At 34.9% G+C, this 14,812-nt stretch overlaps 1 protein-coding gene and 1 long non-coding RNA gene across 2 annotated transcripts; both read right to left on the bottom strand.

Moving 5' to 3' along the window:
• Positions 1-6,266: 6,266 nt before the first annotated feature.
• LOC147517280 (uncharacterized) lies at positions 6,267-9,044 on the bottom strand. Its single transcript, XR_015214473.1, has 3 exons — positions 9,018-9,044; positions 6,474-6,541; positions 6,267-6,328 (listed from the first exon to the last, which is right to left on the bottom strand). It is a non-coding gene; the product is annotated as an uncharacterized LOC147517280 (long non-coding RNA).
• Positions 9,045-13,315: 4,271 nt separating this feature from the next.
• LOC147517279 (uncharacterized) lies at positions 13,316-14,812 on the bottom strand. Its single transcript, XM_086593541.1, has 4 exons — positions 14,506-14,812; positions 14,113-14,346; positions 13,743-13,953; positions 13,316-13,625 (listed from the first exon to the last, which is right to left on the bottom strand). The coding sequence occupies exons 1-4, from the start codon at positions 14,810-14,812 to the stop codon at positions 13,316-13,318; spliced, it is 1,062 nt and encodes a 353-aa protein (XP_086449667.1).

The raw sequence follows: 14,812 nt of genomic DNA, 5'->3' as shown, positions 1-14,812 counted from the left end.
TACTGATCACAACATAATTAGGAGGCCCGCCATGGCTTTCAGGATCTTTCTTTATGTCCTCCAGTAACTCTGTATACCTAATAATACACAGAATTATCAGAAAAAAATCCAACATATATATTAAGCAACACTTGATAGTAGTACCTTTGAGCAAACTTTTGAGCCTTAGCAGGAGCATCAACAACACTAGTGTCACTTTCTGCCCTTTGTCTGCCAAGAAAATAATTAGGATTCATCAAAGCGGAATCAGCAGTAATAGGCCTTCTCAATGGCTAATTAGGCATACTCATATCAATAATAACAACACAGTTTTACGGTGATGTTTCTCGTACACATATATACTTATCTGATTCCATCGTTACATGTGTAATTCCAATACTAGGCAACTACAAATCACAAAAACATAATCAGCTCAACATTCAATAATTCAGATCCAACAGATCTGAAGACTAAGTAAACTTTAATCAATCAAATCGATATTGAAACTAAATAGATCACATCAAAATGTCTGGTTAACAAATCTCTTCCGAAGTTGATGCGCTAAAAGAACGGCATCAATCTGCAAGAATTGGACTTATTTTAGCCCTAACAGTCCCATATAAAATAGCAAAGGTAAGAGATTTCATTGAACTAAATAACAACTAAATATATACACATGTTCACTTGTGTTGACATTTTTACAAACAAACGCCAGTTCTAGTGTTAGCAAGGCCAGGTTGAAATCATCTGGTGGAACAAATCTATAGAGGATAGAACGTAATTATTACAAAGGTAATAAAAGACAATGTGGTGGAAGGTGTCAGTTAGGTTGTAGAATCTTAGCTCCTACTAGGTAAACCTAGCCATTTGGATCATACTATTTTTTTATTTGGATCTGAATTATCTTTTACTGATTAAGGATTAAAAAATATATATATCCCCCATTCCCTAATATACTACAATAAAAACGTAAAGAAATTACCCACAGAACACAACAAAGTAGTTCATGATTTCAAAATTCCATTATCTGCTTAAAAGAAAGAAAGAAAAAAATAATAGAAAAACGAAACGAAACACACTTAAAATATATCAAGGTAGTCACCTGCTAGTGGTACCTCCATTGTAGCCAGTTGAATATGAAACAAAGACCCTTTCCAAGTATATGTATGAGAGCTCTCTTGGTCTGAGGTTTATCACAGAAATACCAACAACTCCTAATTCGATAATAAACTCAAGGTGCGATATCATTCAAGATCTTGCTTGGCATACATGAAGTGATGCGATAATCTTGGTAAACTTCCTTCCAGAGAACCCTTGTGATGGATGGTACATATTCAGTGAACCTAGCAATTATTAATTCCCCAATTTCTACAACGCGTGAAACTTTACTTCTAGTGCACTTTCCTCTGAAGAAGATTTCTCCATCCTCGTTAAGTTAAATTGGTGAACAACAGTAATGCTTCCACTTTGAACTTTTGTATCAATCATTTGTTTACCATAAGGATCCTCCCACGAGAAATTTGTGGTAGAAAGAGGCTCTAACTGGATCCAGGCATCATCAACTAATGCTGATTCTTTTGTTAACTGTTCTATTCTCAAATCTGTCAAACCAAACTCCAAATGGTCAGCTGTTATATAGATAAAATTATTCAAAAAAAGTGAAACATACAAACATTCTTTGATTTGTATGTAAATATGCACCCAAACTAGGAAAAAAAACAGTCAATTATGAGCACATGATGAAGATATTTTGAAACCATGTAAGAACCTATTGGCTGAAAGGGCACTTTCATAACTTAATTGGCACTATCCAATTTGAGTTGATCAGGCATACAATCAGTTATGTCCATTTTCTGCATAGTTTCTTGTGGTGGACATCATTCTTCATAAATACATTAGAACCTGACTCGTGTTTTGTATAGTAAGATTTATTGATGCCATAGAAATGCATACAATAATATAGACCAAAGCCATAGACCCTTACCCCACTAGCAAGAAGCTAAAGAAGGCTATGCATAGAAATTGTATAGGGACGGTATAGGCGGTGGAATTTAACACCGATCTGCACCTCACCTTATGCTAAACAATATTAGTACTTATATAATAAGGACATACCCGACAGGACCATCTTCGGACCTTAAACGAAATACAACTAGAAATCTTGATCCCTCCTCGTAGCCTCGGGTCTCCGTCTTGGGAATCTCCTAGCTCCATTCTCGCTTCCTCAAAACCACAAAAAAGGTATCCTCTTTCATAATTTCAAAAGGAATACACCATTCAGATCACCCAATCGGACCTACACACATCGATCACACATTCAAAAATATTTATGTGTAATTTCAATAGGTTCATTGTTGCTCTCACGACGTACTTTCGAGACATGAGAAATCAGGAACGTAAATCACAGTTTCTTTCTCAGACAAGTAGCAAGTAATAAAAAACTTCCGCTAAGCAACACGCACGCACATAATTGAACCACATTACCACAATAACGTGAAGATGAGAATGCTTACCATTTTATTAAGATCCTCGAGGCTTGGTAAAAACATTGCTTGGAAAAGCATGTTGTAGAGAAACTGGACGGTCACCCAGTATTACTTTGCCACCATACTTCATTGCTTCTTCAAATGCCACATGAAACTCAGAACCAAGAAAAACCTCGAGGTTATTAGCAACCTTAAATCCAGGTCCACAATCAATCAAACAAACATTTCTAAGATCCAGATCATTTGCACTTGAACTGATGAGGAAGAAATGTAAAACCCATGTATTCTAGAAACGCTATAAATTCATTAAGTCTAGGACATGCCTTGGCAAGAAATCAGCTGTAAATAACTCCAAATAAGTTCATGTTGCTCTTCTTCCAAATAGCTTCCTACCCCTAAATCGAGCAGTGGCAGCAGCAGCAGCACCAACACCAACACCTAAATCGAGTAGCAGACCTATAGAAATTCTATTATACTCAATGGCTCACTTTAAACATTGATGAATTAGAAAAAAAAAAGTTTTCGGCTAATTACCTTGCTGCCCAATGCAAAACCCTCAAACTTCTCCACCTCTACCTTGTCCAAGAACCTGAAATGATATAATAAATCAATCAATCCATGGTAGTAAAACACAGTAGTCACCTTTCTCTCTCCTCCTTTATCCGAACTTGAGACCGGCAATGCAAATTCTTTTTGAGTTGCATTGGCGGAGTTAAAAAAGGGTTAGTAAACTCAACTTTAAACCTACAAAAGTAACCACAATACATATGAACAATCAATGGTAAGGAGCATACACACATATATAAACAAAAAGAGTCCATTCACTACTAAACATATCCATGAACAAAAGGCACATACAAGACGCAAACTAACAATAGATAAAATGTATGTCCCTTGTACTTGAGTTCCAAATTAAAACAGAACAGAAACAAACGAAATTAATCTTCATATTGCAGCCTGCCTCCAGCCCAAATCAAGAAGCCTCCATCAGCTATATCTCGTAGATACAAAATATCATCTTGGGGACCATCATACACAGGAGCATCACCAACCAAGACATTGGTAATATAGACAACCTTTTCATCTCCCATAATATCTCTAAAATGACATTTTTGGCTGTCAGTCTTAACATACCCATTAGCCACGTGTTCACGTTTCCTCCCCAATATCTTCACATTCGGGTAAGAAGTCAATCTAGAAGGAGGGTTCAAAGATCCATTTCGATTAATCAAATTTGGAGCTTGCTGAGTATGAGGGACATGGACAGGGACAGAATTAGAATCAACTTCAGTTGTAGGTGTAGATGGTTGGCCATTTGCCGATCCATTAAGTCTTACATGTTCAAGAATACCCTATACACAGTGAACAACAACAATTACATAAATAAAAAGAAGTTACAATTATGGCAAAACAAGAAATAGCACACGGCACGTCATAACTTACCTCCATCATATTCTCCATTCTCGTTTGGCCAGCCAAGAGGTTTCCCACTGTAGACTTCACCTCAGCTAATTCATCCTCGAGCTTCGATTTACTTGAGCTCTCCCTTCAACTAGCTCCTCTCAAGGAGATAGCAAACTTTTTGCAGTTGTTTGTTGGACATGCAAGAGCTCAATCCACGAAATCTGACTCCTTTATCCTTCCCAAAAACTGAGCCAGTGGATCACATGTGATGTCGTAAACCGCTTCACCCCCATGTTCACTTGCTTCTTCAACCATCTGTTCTTCAACACTTGTAACTCGATCCTGAAATTTTTGGGGCATATACTTGAGTATGGACTACAAGACTTAATTAAGACAAAATATTTTACAAACTCACATAGTATTCTTGGGCACGCTCCAAAACAGTCCCATCTCGATGTTTATGACCATATTTCCAACTATCTGTACGTCTATGCTTCTTCTCTGGATTCGCTTCATCATACACAAATAAGTATACGTAGAAAGTTATTAAGTAGTAACATAGCAAATGAAAGGAAGATATGCAGTAGTGATAATGATACGTACAAGTTCCTCCAATATTCTTCCATAAGGTTTCCTGCCACAAGTATGGCCAATTAAGTTCATACTTCTATTCTCAGCATTCTTAGCGCACATATCTTTTACTTCTTGTCTGTTCTCATGGATTGCGAATGCTTCCCAATGAATTGGATCAAACCCCGTTGGACATGATGAAATAGCTTCTTGCTCAGATTCACAATTCTTCAATATTTTACCTCGCAAAGCATATTTCCAATATCAAAACTTAGGAGCAAACCATTTCTCTATATTCTTCCGCGCCCCCATTGTTGGGTTCACATTGAGTTGGAACTCCTCCTACAAATCACATATATACATTTATATGTATGCTATGACTAGTATGGTTATGGAAACAAAAATAATAATAAAATAAAATAAATAGTTACCATTAACTTTAACCAAACTTCAGCTTTGAAATAATCATCTACTTTATCCTAACTTGCATAAGAAATTGGGACAACAGCTCGTATCCAATAGCCGACTCTACTGCTCCATTTGGCACTATAAACTCCTGTGACCCTACCGTCGGGGTGCACTATGATTGGCAGCTTACCATTATTAGATTGCAAAGTATTGTCTCCCGTTAATTCAGATGGTTGGGACACATTAGATTGCAAAGTAATGTCTCAATACTTTTGTAGCCACTTTGGATTCCTTCCCTATTTTACCCTCCACTTTATATCTAGGCGATTCACAATGAGAACATATTGTCAAATCTTTCTTTGTCCCATAATACAAGATGCAATTATTCTCACAAGCATTGATGCGCTTTGCTTTCATCCCTAGGTCTGTCAACATTTTCTTCATTACTGGCCATTTTTCAGGTAAAGTATTTTCTTTTGGCAACCAAGTTCTTAGCATAGACAAGAGTGCACTCACACTATTTCCGGACCAACCATACTGTTTCTTTAAGTCATGAAGCTCTACAACTGCAAATAGAGTTGTCACTGGACCCTCACATGAAGGGTATAATTTTTCTTCTGCTTTACTTTTGTATTCAGCATACTTTTTACCCAAATCTGGTTCGGGAACAAAAGGTTGTTCAAAATTAGAAGTTTGATCGATATCCCCTCCATACACATCACCCCTCACACCTTCATGTACACCATAACAAGCATCAACAAGATTCTCTAACCCAAGCCCTCTATCTTCAATGTTTTCATCTTCAACTATGTCTACCACAGGATACTTCGATTGTTTTTCACCATGTAAGGACCATATAGTATACGTTAGATCAAAACCATTTTGAATTATATGCCTTCGAACTTCGTCAAACACCAATCTTTTCCCATTCCAACATGTTACACAAGGACAAGGACATGTTGTGAACCCTTCATACTTTTTTTGTGCCAAATCAATAAAACTAGCTACCCCTTCCCTATAGACAGTGCTCACTCGATTTGGTTCATGAATCCACTCTTTCTGAATCGGCCGTGACATTCTACCATTATGTAGATACAAAGATAAGAAAGAAAAAAGAAAGATAACTCTCGAGTTAGTTAGTTAATTTGAAACAATCATAGATGTCTTAACACTATTACTACTAAGCTCAATTACTTGTCAGTCTTGAAATATTTTCAATAGAGAGACTTGACAATTTTTTGAGCTACCATTCTACCAATAGAAATCAGGGAGAAAATGATTTCAAAGTTCAAAGCCATTCAAAAGCACATTCACAATCAAACTATGTCAAACGTCATTTACGCAAAAACATTGCCTAACTTGATATAGAGATGTTGTCAAACATAAAAATTTCGTTAAAAAAAAAACATTAAGAACATACCCTCCAAAAGCCGAAAGTTATCTGTCTAAGAGAGAGACTTCAATAACCTTCTCCAGTAATCCTTTTGTCAATTAAAGCAAAGGAGGGAAAATTGTTACTAACAATAAAGATTAGCATAATCGAGAAGAAATTTGTCAAGAATGAAATTAATAGCAAAAATAAAATAAAAAACTTGTCAAATATTGCTTGGGGTCAGAGAAGACTACCTGATTGCGCGCCCAAAAAGAGAGTTTGGGAGCCCTAGCTGATTTATTCCAATTTATCAATACATATGCTGAGAAAGGAAATTAATCAGTATCAAATGCAGCCATTAGAGACAGTGATAACACTAAAATGCAAATACAAAATAAAAAACTTCAAACCAATTTCAATTAATATTAAGGAAAGAAAGTACTTTTAGGAGATCTAATAATTGATTGAGAGACGACCTAATAACTATTCAGTAATACCATCGAGAGGAAACCCTCACAACCTACTACTAGCACTTAAGGAACTTATGAGAGCCTCAAAACTTGCATTCTTATAGTGCAATCATTCGTAGCGTAAGCATATTTCACATAATAATGTGCATAAGAGTTCACTTTAAGGCAGTAATAATCTATACTGAAATCTAATAATAAAAACAATCCGTATTTGAAGGTTGTGCTTGTTTGAATGCCGATTGTTTAACGAAGGGGGTGGGCCACTTTAAAATCACTCAATGTTTTCCTTCTATAAATCATATTCAGAGAAATCATATACCCACAGAGAAAAGTTAAACTAAACACACTCCAACAGCAACATATTCAGTTATTGGGGCATCACCAATTTCTCTATTTCAAAACATCAACCCAACACCAACCCTCATATGGAATTCATTACAATCGTCAACAAATGTTGATTTTTTGAAAAAGCAATCAGACCAAATTGCACCAGTGAAAATCAAATTGGATCAAAATTAATCTTTACCTGCCATACAATAATGAAAATGGAAAAATTGAACATGTAGTAGTACAAAATTATTTCCTACACCATTTAAAATTTTAAGCTTTAACACCTATCTTATTGAAACTATGAAGCAAAAAGAACTTGTTCATTGAAAGAAAGAACGTGTTCATTGAAAGGATACCCGCATCCCACTCACACCGATCCACATATGGATCATTCCCGACCTCATACTAATCAAAGACAACACTCACATAAGTCTCCATTAAAGCCATTTGTTCAGGGTCACCAAACTTATTAGAAACGGAATGTCGAAAGGTACTTAGGAACCAATGGCTCTAAATCTGGTTTCATGAAAATACAAATTTGCTATTTGGTTCATCAATAAAAGGATTAGAATAAGTTGAAAGGCTAGGAACAAATTAAAGCTCTAATGAAGGGGGTGTGAGGGAGGTGATTAAGGGAAGGGAACGTGGTGTTTTTTGGTATTTATTTCCATGGGTTATAGAGAGAGGTGAGATGATATATGATCAAGTAAAATATATGAGAGGTGATGAAGGGAACCAACATACATGGTAAAGTAAAATATATGACAGTAAAAGACGAAATCGTCAAGAAGCTACCTTGATCATCTATGGTGGTCTTGATCCACATTTCACACCAATCTAATAAGAGCAAGTAAATCTAACCTTTGGCTTGTCGATTGACAACTTAGATAGCTAATTACAGTTGGAATATTTTACACTTTACTTACTATAACTCCAAATCAAACTTAATACATCATATGAGCAATGAATCCTATGTGAAGTTTCTCTTTGATACACCATACTACCTTATGCAAATAAAGAAACTAACAACAACGTCAATTTTTTTTTCATTTTTAATTGTTTTTCTTGTTCTTTTAATTTCATTAACCAATAATTGCAATATCAAATTCCATACAAAACTAAGAAGTAGACCTAGATTTTCATGGTACTCGATCTAAACAGTTGGTATAACTTGCAATCAGAACCCAATAGCAAACAAAAAGAAAAGACGAGTAATCGCAAATATATTTCTCATACAAAACAATTACATCACAATAAGCACACCAGAATGGAACGGTTGATTGGGAACAAAAAAATCCAACACTTAGAAGATAATCAAAAATTGCAAATGCTCCCTTGCTTTCTTATGTTGGCCCATCTCCATACATTATTTGAACTGTTAAGTAGAAAGTGTCAAAGTTAAGTCAACCAATTTATTTTTGCTAAAGAGACCACATATACATCAGGGAAGAAACAAACCAACACCAATAACGACTTAAACTGACCTTATATGATATCGAGCTACTTCACTTCATGGACTATTGCTTTGGTACCCATTCTCTTCAACCTTCACTAACTTCACACACAGGTGGTAACAGTCCTTGAAGCTTACAATGCTATCGTCTTTCAAAACGCACACAATAGAAAAGGTTAGAATTGATACATGGTTTACGGCATACCTAAGAAAGAGAGGACCCAACTATATTACAAATAACTCAAACAATTAAAAGCAAAAATCCCAAAAATTATAAAAAGCCAACAAACAATCAAACAAAAATAAAATATCAATAATCAACACATCTGACAAAATTAGGACAGAAAAACAGTGATTTTATCAAGTAAATTTAGGCCAGAACTGGAATTGTTGAGAGTAACGGTAATAGAAAAGGAGAGAGCAATTGACTTTACCAGAGAGACGTGGAGTGGTGGGTGTTGGCGGTGAGGAGAAATTGTAGGGTTTTATTTTATTTTAATTTATTTATTTATAGTTTTTTGGTAAGAGATTGTTCAAGACCTTACCTCAAACAAATGGCTAGCGAGTGAAGTCGAGAAGAAAGAGATTGATTCTGCGTTAGGGTTTTGAGATTGAGAAGAAAGAGAGATGAGGTCAAGAAGAAAGATGAAACTGTTAAGAAGTGAAACTTGACGCCCTCATCTCATGTCACATGCCTAACACGTGTTTTAGTTGTGACGGTTTATTAAAATAACTCTGACCCCTATTTGTCATCACTATTTTTTTTATGTATTTTTTAAATAAACTAAAATACGTTTTTGAATTATAGTGACGCTAAAACCACAAACTGATGCCTACATGCCGTCACATCCTTTCTGACGCCACTTTGGCGTCACAAAACTAAAAATACCCCTGTCACAAAAATGTTGTTATGGTGTAGTGTAAGAAATATTAGATCCTCTATTTAAATCTTTAAGCTTTTTCCTAACCTTTTCTGCAAAGAAGTTAGGGAGCATCAATAAATTTAGATTTCCAATGCTCATTATTAACATCATGTAATTGAAGCACTTTGGCTAAGAACACATCATTATACCATCTAAAATGAGATAGGGGTGGACATCTAAGATTTTTGAGAAGCTCTCTGTTCTTCTCAGCATTCATACCATCAAGTCCTATAAAATGATGGACAATAGATAAACATAAACTATAAACAACATCTGATGTAGATACTTCCTGGTTTGCTTCTGAGTTAAACTCCAACTTAGTGGAGTTAAAGATCTCATATCTTTGCTCATTAGTGAGAACATTATCCCACCAACCTTTTAAGGTTCTTACAAAAACATGGCATATAAACTTACAGACATCAGCATATGTATTACCATGAGCTTTGCAAACACTCACATACATGAGTATTCCTGTAAAGTGTGATAAATATGATATTTTGATTTAGCATCAATATTCCAAGTATAAATAGTTTTAGCATGATTGGACACTTGGTCATTAAAATAAGCTTCTTCATAAAGAATATCTTGGGGAGTGGGACAAGGATAATAATTCCTACTATGACCCGCATGACCCATTTTATGAGTATTCTTATCATAGGTGAATTTGTTAATATTAGGAGAAACAAAATTTGCTTCAATATCCAAAATATAATTTGGCTTTATGTCATCTTCAAAAGTGGATTCGTGAGATATTGTATTAAGGTTCAATTTACTTAATTGACCATATAATTTTTCAATAAAATCATTTTCGGGCGATGATTGATCCAACTTAAAATTTGGAATATCCAAAGGGGGATGAATAGATGGTCGGATATGATGTTTTAAAGAAGTATTGGTTAAAGGTTCTTTATCCTTATTTTTATTAGGATCTATCCTTGGGATATGCTTAAGGATATTTTCTACATTATTCTCAATTCTAATTAATTGAGCTCCAATAGTTTGTAAACATAAATTAGTATAATTATTTTTCTTACAAATATTATTTTTGTTCAAACTGATCTATTAAGATCATTCTGTGGTTTGATATAACCCACAGTTTCAAGACTATCCTTTAGCCTTAAAGGTGTTGTTGGAGGGTGAACAGTTGTCATATCCTTTTCATCAGAGGTAGTCCACTTTTGTTGATGAAATTCTAAAACACCAATATAATTGTCTACAGGAGTAAAGGTATATTTTTCAATAGTAATATTCTTTTTTACTTCAAAAATTACTGGTTGAGAAATGATCTTATCCTGTACTTGATTAAGTCTTACCTCTTTATTAGGTAATTTAATTCTCTTATCAGGTAACTTAAATTTTACCTATTCTTTTGATTTTAAATAATCACTAATATCCTTTTGTAGAGTAGCACGATTAACTCTAGAATTAAGAATATTATTATTCTGATACTCAAGGAAAAACCATTTTGCAAAAGTAGTATGATTCATCTGGTACCATTGAAAATAATCATTATAAGGTTGAACCATAGGTTGCAGCTTTATAGGAGTAAAATATTTACTCAACTCTTCATATTTTAATTTATAAAATTTATTTGTTTCAGTAGATATGTAATCTATTATAAAACAAATTCCATTTATGAAGTTGTAGGAGATTCCCTAGCTTTCTGTGTATAAATACCATGTGGTATTTGTTGATTAGAGATACGAATCTCTTCTACAGATTGATTATATTGTGATATGGATTCAGCTTCTGACACTGAATGCTTAGAAGATTGTGGTATGGAGATCTTATAAGAAGACCTCGAAGATAAGCTTCTACTAACAAAAGGTTTCTTAAAGTTTAATATAACTTCACATTCAGTTGATTGAATAATTTGATCTAAATCATTATTAATGATTGCCTGTGGTTGAACAGCATTTCTGCAAGTCCATGAATCAGGAAATTAGATTTCACTCTAGGGAATCATTATTGGTATGGCTACACTACAAGTTAAAAGATTTGTATCAATTAACACCGTTTTACCTGGTGTGGATTTATTCCGTGCATTAGGAGTTCAAGTCTGTAACACCTTATAGTGAATTTTGTAGGTAATTCCAATCACCTCAGATCCAGGTAAAAAGTTGTAACATTTAGCCTGAATTTGTAATGATAAAGAATCATAAAGATTTCTATCTAATAAAGATAAACTTAAATTAGGATAGACATCAAAATAGACTAGCCTATGACAAAGACTAGTCTCTACTGCTCCCATAAGGGATGGTAAATAGTCGAGACACCTAGCATCTCTGAGGGTTGCTTGAATACAAGCATTCATACCCAATAGGGTCAAAGGTCTAAATGAAACCTGTATTAATCCTACATAAATAAATTTATAATTTTTCATATAAGGATATAAATCACGAGAACTTAAAAGATGCAAATTATTACTTATGGAATGTAAACTAATAGTTTGTTCCATAGTATTTATAGCAATTTTACTGGTCAATTTCTCAATCCAGTTACCATATCTATATATGGTTTTGGGATCCATATTAGGAATCGTCCATTTGTTCATTTTATCCTGCGTGTCGAGATCATACTCGATTAATTATGTGTTCTTTATTGAACTCAAATCATCATTTGATGACTGTGCCATGGGCGTTGAGGTGTTAATGCAAAAATAGGTAGAGTATAATGAATTAAAATCATACCAAACAGTATTAAAACAATTCATGATGTAATCATTGATATATCGTCTTCTTCCCCAAATATTATAAATAGTAAAATCAAAATTAAGTCTTCAGTGTTTATAATAGTAAAACCATGTCTGTCAACGCTTTACGGGGAGCAAACAGCCTAAAACGCATATCTTGCTAAATGGCACTACATATACCCTACACGACTTGGGTGACGTCCTAGAGTTACCACCATAAACAGAAGAAAATAACAATGATATATTGCTTATATCAATAGTCTTGTATCATAAAGAATGAAATTAAGTAATCCTAATATTATCTTTAACAAGATACTATAAAATATATATATAGTCATTCTCTAAAAAGTAGCTACTTAAGTTAACTTAAAATAAGTACATAAGTAAAACTTCACCTATAAAATGAATTCAAACCTAATTTTTTTTTTTTTTTTTTTTTTATAAAGCACTCAATATAAAGATCATCTCCACAAAATTTCAGCTCATTTGGAAACTTCTAACATAGATAAAATTTGTTCTCGTCTTTAAAAATAAATCACGGTCTAGAAAACTACCACTAAAAGCCAGTGATACATCACCATTGCAATCTCTCATAACACCTCCATAACTAGATCTTCCTGCCTGCACCGACCCATCTTTATTCAAAGTTGGTATATCATCCTCTGACTTGTTCCATTTAACACATTTTTCCTCTTCTCTCGTATAAGTGACCCAATACCCATCTTAATCAGTATCCTTTTTGTTGCCTCATCTTCTTTCACTGATTCCATCGATTTCCCCAAGTAAATTTTCATGCTATTTAAAACCTTCAAGCTAACAACATCATCTTGTCTAAATCTCTGTTTCTTCAGGCTCCAGTTTCTCTCTGTCCAAATTGCTTGAACTGCTGCACAAATCATAGCCCGTATAATCTCATTTGCCATTGTAGAGGTTCGGTAGATGCGCATGAGATAATACCATTCATTGTGGGAGGGTTTAACGATTTCAGGAAACCCCATAGATTGCTTGAAGTTTCTCCAAACAAGTTATGAATATGCACAATCAAAGAAAAGATGGGCAGAGCTTTCTTCATGACTATCACACATGCAACATTTTGAATGTCCAATCACCTTCTTTGTAATCAACCGATTTTGTGTAGATAGAGCACCCAAGAAAAGTTGCCAAATAGTAAAAGAATGTTTAGGTGCTGATAGCTTCCCCTACACAATCTTATACCATTTTACCATGCTCACACATTCTTTAGAGCTGCATATGCTGAAGAAATAGTGAAAGCTTCTGCATTGGTTGGAGTCCATGTGATCTGATCTTCATTGATGTGGGAATTTATATCAGTTTCTATTATCCATTTCTTAACTTCACACTCCGAAAGATCAGCTATAGTTCTCACCCAACAACCATCAGTTATCACTTCAGCCACCTTTGCATCTTCTGGTACAACATGTTCAAGGAGGTTTTTGGCATGTGCATTCTTGATAAAAGGGCCCGAGCTCCATGGGACATGCCAGAAACTAGTCTCTTTTCTATTCGCTATACAGTACCTAACAAACTTCCAAGAAATTTCTCAAAGCTTCAAAACCCCACTCCAAACCCAAGAGCAGTCTCAAGGAGTCTTCATAGTCCAAAAGTGCTCATGTTTTATATGGTTGTCCCATGACCATTTAACCCATAAGCACTCATTTTTCTGAGCAAGTTTGAAGACCAATCCACAATACGCAGCTTTATTCCAAACTTTTGGATCCAATAGACCAAGACCACCTTGATCTTTATCTAATCTGAGCTTTTCATGACTAGAATGATGCATCTTTCTAGCCATATTAGAACCAGCCCAAATAAATATATTACACAACTTGGCCACTTTATCAAGCACTGTCTTTGGAAGGATAAAAGTTTGAGCCCAATAAGATAGGAAGGATGAAAGGACAGACTTTACTAACTGAACTCTACCTGCTCTATTAAGATCTTTGTTCTTTCAATTAGAAATCCTAGCTGGGATCTTTTCAATAAGTGGCAAGCATTCTCATATACCTAGTCTTGGAGCAGTGAGAGGTAGACCTAGGTAGGTAACAGGTGGAGTTACAAAAGAGATGTTCATTACAGCATCTAGCTCTAGTCCTTCTTCTTCAGACATACTTCCAATGAGAAGAGTAGTCTTTTCATTACTAAGTTGTAATCCTGTTGCTTGAGAGAAGCAGGTATGCAGAATATCTTTGATAGGCATGATAGAATCCATGTTTCCTTTATAGAAGAGAAGAACATCATCTGCAAAGCAGAGATGAGAAATGGCCAGCTTCTTGCACTTTGAATGAGCTTTTATTCTTTTCAACTGGAGCTCTTAATTTAATAAAGCACTTAAGACCTCCATGACAAGCACAAAGAGGTATGGTGAAACTGGGTCCCCCTGTCGAAGCCCTCTTTTACCTTCAAAGTACCCTTCAAGTGTCCCATTCACCATTACAGAGTACCAAGGAGATGCATAGCACATAAGCAACCATTCAATAAACACGAGGGGAAATTTGAACTTTTGTAGAATGGCTTCAAGTGCTTGCCAAGACACAAAATCATAGGCTTTCTTTATGTCCAGCTTGATAGCACACCTTTTCTGGCCTTTCTTTCTTGCATAACCCCTTAATAACTCATGAGCTAAAATAAGGTTATCTTGGATAGATCTTCCCAGAATGAACGCAGATTGGGAGCAAGAAACCAAAGATGAGATACAAGTCTTCAT

Source organism: Coptis chinensis, chromosome 2 (assembly GCF_015680905.1).
Source record: "Coptis chinensis isolate HL-2020 chromosome 2, ASM1568090v1, whole genome shotgun sequence".
Lineage (NCBI taxonomy): Eukaryota > Viridiplantae > Streptophyta > Magnoliopsida > Ranunculales > Ranunculaceae > Coptis > Coptis chinensis.
This window is presented reverse-complemented; position numbering and strand designations above follow the sequence as displayed.

Coding starts and splice junctions, on each gene's coding strand:
- LOC147517279 (XM_086593541.1), bottom strand. CDS start 14,812: ATGAAGACTTGTATCTCATCTTTGGTTTCTTGCTCCCAATCTGCGTTC. Junction 13,954..14,112: donor TCTCACTGCTCCAAGACTAG/GTATATGAGAAT, acceptor TTCCAAAGACAG/TGCTTGATAAAGTGGCCAAG. Junction 13,626..13,742: donor GAGTGCTTATGGGTTAAATG/GTCATGGGACAA, acceptor GAAGTTTGTTAG/GTACTGTATAGCGAATAGAA.